At 44.5% G+C, this 10,081-nt stretch overlaps 1 protein-coding gene across 1 annotated transcript in view; it reads right to left on the bottom strand.

Annotated features, from left to right (window-relative positions):
* The window catches only part of LOC103744246 (T-cell-specific guanine nucleotide triphosphate-binding protein 1-like), a 31,483-nt gene that overhangs the window by 15,159 nt on the left and 6,243 nt on the right, over positions 1–10,081 (bottom strand). The window contains 2 exon segments of the mRNA XM_008845975.3: positions 1,570–1,695; positions 1,698–2,750. Coding sequence (XP_008844197.2) covers positions 1,570–1,695; positions 1,698–2,750 — 1,179 coding nt within the window.

Raw genomic sequence — 10,081 nt, forward strand, 5'->3', positions numbered from 1 at the left:
TGTATGGCAAATTATCTGCATTTGTAATTGAGAAACTAAAAAGAAACTAGGCACCATGAGTGCTCAGGGGCCCACAGCCCACTTGTTAAAACTTAACAAAAACCAGAACCAGCCTTATCAAAAGGCTGCAGGACAGGCAGGCGTCGGTCAAGCCTCACAGATGAAGCCATAAACAAGACAGAACTCCTGACCACCCTGAGGGCCCGATACCAGGAAATCTTTAGAAAACGTCTGTGCTTCTGAGGTCACCTCCCATTTAGCAATCCTATTTCCCCTCAGCCCCGGACCTTACCCCATACCTCTGCATACCTTTGAAATTGCTGGTGAAATTACTATATGTGTTTGAAATTAACCAATAACCGCATTTCTGCTTCTGTACCCTGCTTCTGCCTTATAAAAACCCCCTGAACCCAACCTGAGGCGCGCAAGTCCTCCGAGGAGACTTTGTGCCCACAGGTACCTGTGTCCTAAATAAACCTCTTGCTGTTGCAGCCCAAAGGCTGACTTGTCCTCCGTGGTCTCACTCTTACAACAGATAACAATTATCAACAGGGTACTAGGTTCAAACCCATGGTAGATAAGTCTACATCCTGAACCCACTCAGAGAGGGCAAAGTCCCAAGGGTGCCCCTCAGAGTTCAGAGAAAAATCTCAAGTAAAGTTTGTGAAGTGACCTTCTGACAAGGAAAGACAACTTTAATTCGAGTTTCAGTTGTGTGTCACGTAGTATGAAATCCTAGTTCATTCAGGCTGGCTGATGAAGAGTATGACAGAAGGCATCCTTGTTCACATGGACTGAAATGCTATAGAAGTGTTCACTCATCCAGTCCTTACCAAACTCCTCCTTCTTGGAACATGGCTAATGGTCCCATCTGTCTGTGGTTTCTGTGTGTGGGAAATCACCTGTTAGGCAGAAGTGTTTGTCTACACAGTGCTGTTCACCAGCCTCCCCTATTTTAAAACCCCCTGAAGAAATTTGACAAGCAGAATCCTCAAGCTTTTCCCAAGGAGTGAGAGTATAGAATTGTGTGGTGATCTTCATAAGGGTAAAAAAATCCAGGATTAATTTGAGAAAGGAATTGCAAGGAAAGTGTACAAAACCATGTAAAATTTACATACAATTTTATGGAAAATAAGTATAATCATTAATTTCCATACTGTTGATGATTATCCTTCCTCTACAGTAGGAAAACTGACCCCTTGCTACAGTGATCTACTGGCTCTGAAAGACGAAAATGATCAACCTTCTGAGCCTCCATAGAACGTGTTTCCTTCTTCAGGATAAGCTATGGGTCAGTGGCCAAAACCAGGCCAAAGATCATCATAGATAAACCAGGCGTAGTGGTAGATCCTTTTAATCCCAACACTTGGGAGGCAGAGGCAGGTGGATCTCTCTGAGTTCAAGGCCAGCCTGGTCAACATGAGTTCCAGGCTAGCTGGAGCCATAGCAAGACCCTGTCTCAAAAAGACTGAAAAAAAAAAGAAAAAAAAAAGAAAAGAAAAGAAAGAAGGAAAAAGAAAAGGTTAGAATTTGTTCCTCGTTGTTCCATTGATGCTTCCAAATACTCACTGGTGTTAAACCTGAATGATCCCGACTTCTTTGCAAAGAGCTCTTTATTCAGGAGATCTTTGACATCACTTGCCACAGTATCAAGGAAGTAACTTTGCCAATAATTGGTCTTCTTGAAGTAAAAGCCGGTCCCCCAGTGACTGAAGAAACAAATCCAACGTTTTCCCATAGTTTTTCAAGAAAGGTCTTGTCTTGGACTTCTCTCAACAGATGTGGAGACTTGATGTACGCCTCGAGGTCATTCACAGACATATTAAAGTCCTTGGCAATATTTTTCAGTGAGCCATGATCCAGACCAAAGTAAGACCTGTAGAGATTCAAGGTCTCTTCCATATTGTCATCTATGTACATGCCCCCTAATGGAAGAGTGGCTATTAACCCACTCTTCAGGGCCTCTAGATAGACTTTCTGCTTCAGGGAATCCCTCTTTAGGTTAATGGCGTCCTCTGTCACACTCTGCAGGGACAACATGAAGATGTGGCGCTTGTGGGCTGGGAGCTCACTCAGGAGGGTGGACTGCAGTTGGGGAAAGTCATAATCAGCCACATCAAAGCTAGAGACTAAGAAGACTGGAGGATTTCTGCAGAGAGCCTCACAGAGATGTCTCAAACTGTCATCCCGAATTCTCTGCAGGACACTCTCCTTATTGAAACTCTTGGGTTTACTCCTTTGCTCATTGCTTATATCATTATCCACCTTGGTTCGAACAAAGTAGAAATTCAGATTCATCTTTGCAATGGCTTTGGCCAGCTGTGCATCATTTTCTTTGAAGCGCGTAGCAGAGATGATGATGAAGAAATCATACTCTTGAAACTTCATTTCCGTGAGGTAATTTTCTGGTTTGAAGGTGGTGGACCCAATGCCGGGCAGGTCCCATATTGTCACTCTGGGGAACTTTGGGTGTTGGTATGGTGTTCTCTCCATGGTGGTCTCCACTGCCCCAGTGGCAGCTGAACCTTCTTCTTCATGCCCCAGTCCCCTCAGGGCATTGATGAACGTGGACTTCCCTGCCCCAGACTCCCCTGTCACAGCAATGTTCAGTGGGGCATTCTCAATATCTCTCACTGCATCACTGATTACGGAAAGTGCTTCCTGGGTATCTTTATTTTTCAGGTGGTTTTCAATCAACTGAATCTGGTCCTCAGAGATGATTTTACTTTCCCTCTTGAAATTCTTAAAAAATCTGTCAAAGTTGGAGGTCACATCCAGGTTCACTGAAGGAGAAGTTGCAGACGAGCTTGGCTTGTCCATGGCCTTTGTAGCGGATGCTGAATGAAGGAGGGGAGAGGGAAATTGTGCATGTTAGCAAACCAGGGCAAGGTCTAGGAGTTTGCTGTTAGAGGAAGGCAGGACCTCGGCCTCTGTACCACATTAGACTAAAAAGGATCTTTCCTCCCCATTCCAGGACACTGCCTAGACTTCGAGCTTGGAATGCAAGTACCTTTTTGCTCAGGCTCCTAGAAATTTCCTCATCCTTCCCTGTCTAATTTAAAGCCCATTTCCTCTACTTCCTAATGGTCATGCACCACCCCTGATCCTACAGTCTTTCTGCCCCTCTCCCACTACAGCTCCTGAGCCCTGGGTGGATGAGGTTCAATACAGGAGTTCTATCCAGGGACACACATTCTGCAGATTCTTATTCTCTACTCTTTGGCCAGTTGGGGCCTTTTTTGTTTCTCGCCCTCTGTCGTGTGAGGAAGCCTCACTGATAAGAGCTGAGAGGTGCATTAGTATTCTCTCTATCCCTTGGATGCACTGTGTTCCATGAGCTTTAGCTGTAGAATTCCCTTGTAGATGTGTCACTTAGGGCTAGGCCTCTCACAGACAGGTATGCTGTGTGTTTGACCAGTCGAGGAACTCTGGAATAGGCTCCGTCTATTGCAAAAGAAGCTTTTTTTGATGAGTAGTAACTGATATACTTGTCTGTAAATCCAAGGATCCATATTTACTATGTGGTAAGAAATTATGTTTGTCTAGGGATGTGATAGACATAGGCTTTTCTCTAAGATCTATGACGTCTCCAGCCATGTGTATTTGACTATGTTTACAATGTTACACATGAGTTCTCTCCCACTGAGTGGGCTTTAAGTCCAAGTAGAGAGCTGTTAATTGCCCCCAAGATAGAAGTGCCACTACTACACCAATCTAGTCTGCTGTGCCAGTCATTGTTGCGGTTATTAGGCTTTACATCTGGGGTTTGGACCATTCATTCACTTTTCTCCCTTAGCAGCTTGCATAGTATCTTCTGATACTGTGAGAGCTAGTCTTCAGGGAGGAAGCTTCCAGCTTAGTTCCAGCTCCAGTGCTCCAGGTTCTGTATCTGAAGTATGTCCTGTCTTCAGCAATTAGGTCTTACCTTCAAGTTTGGGAGGTAATCAAGGGCTGCGGCAATAGCCTGTGCCATTTTGGGAATTTCCTGGACATTCCTGACCAGCAGCTTGTAGGGAGACTTCTCCTGTCTGGCACTGTGTTTCTTGTTATACAGCCGCAGCTATTCATATGCACTCACGTTCAGATATCACAAGTGTATTTTCAGTAGGCTTTTGAACAGACGTGTATACCAGGCAAAGTTTTCTGTTATGATTGTTGGAGAAAGAAAAACATTCCACGATGAAAGCTGGCTAAAGGAATTTACGACCTTTAAGTAAGTCAGCTCTACAGAGTGTATTAGAAGGAATGCACAGGACTGAAGAGGTAAAAACATCTAAGCGCCTATAGGCAAGAAAATAAATGACGCTTGGACAGTACTTAAGTAAATGAACCTCGGAAAACCACCAAGCACTACAAGGTCGACAACATGACAAGAATTAATTAATGCCTCTCAATAATAGCTTTGAACATCAAGGGTCTCAGTTCTCCAATCAAATGACAAAGATTAGCAGACTGGTTTAAAAAGCATATTTCATGCGTGTTACCTCCAAGAAGCACACTTTACCATAAAAGACAGACACTACTTTACAGTGAACAGAGAGAAAACGTATTGCTGGCACAGAGACTGAGGAAACAAGCAGGCATCACTGTTACAATATCTGACAAAGCAGTCATCAAACCAATACCAAGCAGAAGCCATACACATTGTCATCTCATCCACCAAGAAGACATTACAATTGTGCGTGCATCCTACACAGGTACACCTCATTGCAGAAAACAAACACTACTGGCTTTAAGGTTGCAGATTAACCCCAACACCACAATAGCGCACACCTTCAATACCACTCTTTTACTAATAGACAAATCATTCTGACAAAAGGAAAACAGAGAAACATGAGAGCTAAATGACATCATAGATTACTTGACTTTAGCTGATACCTTCAGAACATTCCATCCAAACACTGAAGAATACACATTCTTCCTGGCAGCACACGGAGTTTTGTTCAGAGCAGATAATATACGAGGCACAAACTCAGTCTAAACAAATACAAGACAATTGGAACAACTTCCCGTATTCTGTCTGAACGGAGTGAAATAAAGCTAGAATACACCACAAGTGAAACTTCAAAATGACACAAACTCATGGAGACTCAAGCACACAGTGGTGGGTGAACAGCGTGTCACTGAGGAAATCATGAACAAATTAAAGCATCCCCAAAACTGAATGAAAATGATCTGAAAACCAAATCCGTGAGGCTATTCCTAATTTCATGACCACACAGAAAGTGTGGGATAAAAAAATCAATGTGCTGTTTTTTTCAGAAAATTATAACATAGCTCTCCCGGATTGATGGGGTCAGTATTGGAGATGACATTCGTTCTGAAGACGGTATTTGAAAATACCTACTCCTTTAAGTAGAAGTCGGTATACTGTCGTTGGCTCAGGGACGGGACTAGTGGGTTTCAACAATTTCACAGTGCCAGATGGTGCCCGAAGTTGGTTCTGGTGCTAGCATTTTTACCTCCATGGAGAAAACGAAGAGCTTTCAGCCTCGACTCAAAGAATATCTGAGTAGCACAGTTTTCCCTCTTTCCCTAAGCTTGAGCTATATCAGAAGACCCACAAAACCAGGAGTATGCTGGTGAAGGGAAGGTATGTGGCTCCTCTCTGCTGACTGTGAGCCGTGTGTTGCAGAAGATGGTCACAGAAGAGCTCTACTGTGGTCACTGAGTCATAAGCCACAAGCTCTCCTGCCCTGGTGTCAGGGGTTCACTTTTCAAGTTATCACATAAGCAGAGTTGTTGGCCAAGCTGATCACAGAAGCCCTTCACTTACCTTCTCTACAGAGGTGACTGGGATCAGATGGCAGTGGTGTTTCTTGATGTCTCTTCCTCTCTCAGGAATGGTCTTTGCCCTCTACCAGAAGCAGGTCCCTATGGAGTGATCTACAACTGAAATTCTGTGTCAGGATGTTCAGGAAGAAAGGGTGAGGTGAGGAGTTTTGAGTTCCTCTTAGGAGAGCTTTGTAAAGAAGCGTAGAGGATAGATTATTCTGGCTCTTTCTCATCCCTGGTCCACACACAGCCCTTGGTCTCTGCACTTCCCTTTAAGATCTGTGTCACAGACATCCCCCCTCCAAAAGGGAAGTGTGATGGACAGCTTTAGTGTCAACTTGATACACCTGGGTAGAGGGAGACTCAGTTGGGGAATTGCCTCCATTGGACTGACCTCTGGCCATGTCTGTGGGGTAGTCTCTTGATTGCTGAGTGATTGGGGGGAGGGCCCAGCCTATTGTGGGTGGTACCATCCCTGGCAGGTGGGCCTATGTTGCATAAGGAAGTAGGCTGAGCAGGGGCCAGGGGCGCAAGCCAGTAAGCAGCATTCCTCCATGGTCTGTGCTCCAGCTCCTGCCTCCAGGTTCATGCTCTGAGTTCCTACTGTGGGCTCCTGGATGAACTGTGACCTGCGCTATGTAAGCTAAATAAACCTTTTCCTCCCCAAGTTGGTAGTGGTCAGAGTATTTTGTCACAGCAATGAAGAACAAACTAGGACAGGAAGGGACTCCAGTTTGCACAGGTTTGGGTTTCTATTCTCAGAAATGATTGTTTTTCAGAGTTTAGATGGAACAATCAACACATTCTTCTTTAGAGAAAGTCACAGCTAATCTAAACTATTTAAAGTTCAAGTGCAGGGGGAACAAAGACTTCCAAGGGACCATGACAGTGCAGGGTCATTGCGTCCTGAGTTTGACCTTCCTGCTTCTCACCTGGAGAACAAACTCAGATGATGGCACCTACCACTGGGCAGTGTAACCCTTCAAACCAGGGAGCCCTGGCAGCTCGGATGTTTGCACACTCACTGCAGCCTTGCTCACTGTATTTCCTGGCTCACTTGCTTCCCCTCGGTGATGAACTTCATGAAAGAAAATGCAGAAGCAAGAAAGAGTGGTGGGTCGACTCCTGTCCCTCAGTATGTCTGTCGTGGGAAGAATGTCTGATCCAGGTGACAGGGATGTAGGAAATTCATTACATCCTGGAATCTTTTTTACTTCTGACTGGAAACAGTCAGGACACCCTGACCATGGCCTACAAACTCTAACACCTGTGGGACATTTCCAAGGAAAGGAGGAGAGTTTCCTAGCAAAGGGTGATGCAGGGGTGGGGAAGGGGAGCCATGCTGCTTCCAGAGATTCAGGTCAACTGTGCAGTTACCCTCCCTGCCCTCCTGGTACATCCTATCAAGATCTCCATGGATAGCTGTTAAAGAGGAGCAGGATCAGACAGCAGAGATGTGCTTCTTACATACTTGGGGACTTGGGGAAAGAGGGGTCCTGGATCCGAGGGAGCATCGGAATTTCCAGCAGGTATGCACTGCTCCAGTACCGTGAGCACAAATCCTACCCTCTGAATAAGACTCAGTATTCCACAGAGACTTTGGCAATGTGACCCTGAGAGATCCAATCCTGCCAAATCTCTTCTCCTCTCCTCTTTTCTTCTCTGTGATCTCTCACTCCTTTCTTGGAAAGACGGCGTTTATAAGAACAGGAACCAATCCCTGTGCCTATTAATAGACAATGATGTGAGGAAAATTCAGAGGCCTCCCTCCTCTCCCTGCCCCATGTGCTCAGCGTCCCTGTGAATCCCGAGGAGAAACGAAGCTGCTGTCAACCTCTCCCAGGTTTCAATCCCTACGTCAAGACTGGCCGCTTCTGTGTCCTGTGGCCTTCACGTGATATCCACAAGAGCGTATCTGTGGGCTGTACAGGAAGCAGCTCAGGAGGAGAGTTCTAGAACTTTGCATTTCAGTGATCCCAGCATTCCAAATCAGGGGTTTGTTCATTCTGGTGCAGTGTCTTTCCCGACTTCAATGTCAGACTAGTATTTCGCTATACCCATAGATTATTGTGTTTCTCAGACGTCATCAGAGAATTTTCTTGGTGCAGTGGATGGCAGTTAAGGGAGAAACTCACAACTGCTGAAATTGAAGAGAATAAGTTTCTGTTGAGTGCTCAGCCAGAAATGGGGCCTCTAGGTCACATCTTTACAGAAGCAGAGGTGGAAAGGTCATTAAAGCCTGTGGTCTGGGAGGATTGGGGTAAACTGTCTTCTGGACCCTACAGAACTATGGCACTAATGAACTCAATAGCAACTGTGGTTGGCCTCACAGGACCTGCAGAAAATCGTCAGTCAACATTGCACATGGAGTGGGGAGAGGCTCATGAGTTCCCACCTCCAGCTGAAGAGCTATTGTCATTTGATGGCTGCTGATGGAGGGAGAGTCAGTTTTCAATAAGACTCTGGCCGGTGATAGGTTGACCACACTCTGCTGCACGCTTCCACACCCATCACTATATGGGTAACACAAATTGGTTTTTATGAGCTAAAGAAAAACAAAAACAAAGATGATACAATGTTAGCAATGGATGTGTTTTTGAAGGGTTGATTTTGAAGGAGTTCCAGGAAGAAGGGTTGTGTGAATATGATGAATATATGCATGAATGAAATTCTAAATGAATTAATAAAAATATAGTTTAAAAATGTGGTCCATATCCTTGTCACCTCCAAGGCACTCATCTCACCATCAAAGGTAGGCACCATTCTAGAGTGAAAGGACGGTGAACGCTCTTTCAGGTAAACAGAACAAGGAAACAATCAGGTATCAATAGTATAGAATCTGATAAAACAGACATCAAGCCCAAACGAAGCAGAAGACATAAAAAATCATTTCATTCTGATTCAAGAATCAATCCATTAAAAGACATTACAGTTCTAAGCATACATACACCCAACACAGGTGCACTTGAATTCATAAAACAAGTACTGCTAGTTATAAAGTCACAGATTAACCCCAATACTCGGTGGTGGTGTTACAGCAGCAAAAAGACCCTTAATAGAGACCTGGTCAGAGACTCTCTGGCCTGGGTGAATATTAATTTTCCAGTTTTTCCAGGTTAATCACCTGTTCATAGAACCAGCTCCAGGAAAGTGGGTTCACCTTAAGTCATGCTAAAGTGATAGGTAGAATACCTAGTTCATTACTAGGTACTGCTAAGGTGAAATTCCTCGTGCATTACTGAGAAGATGTATTTTTCCTGCCTGAATCCCCATCCTCTAGTGCAGAGCTTCTGGTCCAGGCCACAGACCCACGACCCTCCTTAAGTCTGCCCACTTTTCTGAATTCTTCAGAAAATATAATGTCTTCTTTCCCTCTTTCTATTTTCTATCCGTGCTTTCCCTACACTTTGGGATTCTACTCTGACATTTTGGTTTTTTTCTTTTTCTTTAAAGCTCCTTTTCCCTCTCTGGTATGTGGCTGCCAGTCCACCATATGTCATAGCTCCATGCTAGCTCTAAACCAGCATGGCTTAATGGCTTTTGTCCCTTCTCCCCTCCACTCTCCTCCTCAAGGAAGCTGCTGAATTACAGCTTTTCTTTAAATTTGAATCAAATCATCTTAAAGCTTCAGTTTGAGTCCATTCTCTTTTTTTCCAGTGCAATGATATTTATTGCATATTTATTACAGGCTAGGCACTGTCTCACTTTTCGGAATAGATGGACAGCCAATGACTCACCTCTTCATGGCTGAGGATGAGAGTAACAGAAACAACCCAGGAAGCTGGCCCCACTCTGGTGAAACAGCCTCCTCTACTTACAGCCTTACCCAGCTTTACAACGATTCAAGGCCGAGTTTCTAGCCGAGAGCTTGAATTCCTTGAAGAATCTCTTTGCTCACTTTCCTCTTCCTCGAAAACATTGGCTTTTCACTCTGATCCTTATAGTTAAGTCAGTAAGAATTTCAGAAGAACAGATGCTAGTTCAAACATGGATGCATCTCAGTCAGTGTGCTACTGTGGGCAACACTGCACAAACCTGCAAGCAACATCCAGAGTCTCCATGGGGAGTGCAGTTACAGACACCTAGTGAAGTATATGACCCTGCCTCAGGCCAGAGCTCTTGAAAGAAGCTGGAATGGAGCATATCAAAGCACAATTCGGAACCAGAATCTTAGGTTTTATTTTGCAGGAGCCATCAATTCAGAGTTGAGGATGCTGTCTTGTGGGTAATGATGCAAATGAGGAACTCATTCTCCCCATGATTATCCTGCTCTTGCCTGCACAGAAAATCAACTAAAGATATATAT

This window comes from Nannospalax galili, unplaced genomic scaffold, assembly GCF_000622305.1.
Source record: "Nannospalax galili isolate Female #2095 unplaced genomic scaffold, S.galili_v1.0 scaffold382, whole genome shotgun sequence".
Taxonomy (NCBI): Eukaryota; Metazoa; Chordata; class Mammalia; order Rodentia; family Spalacidae; genus Nannospalax; species Nannospalax galili.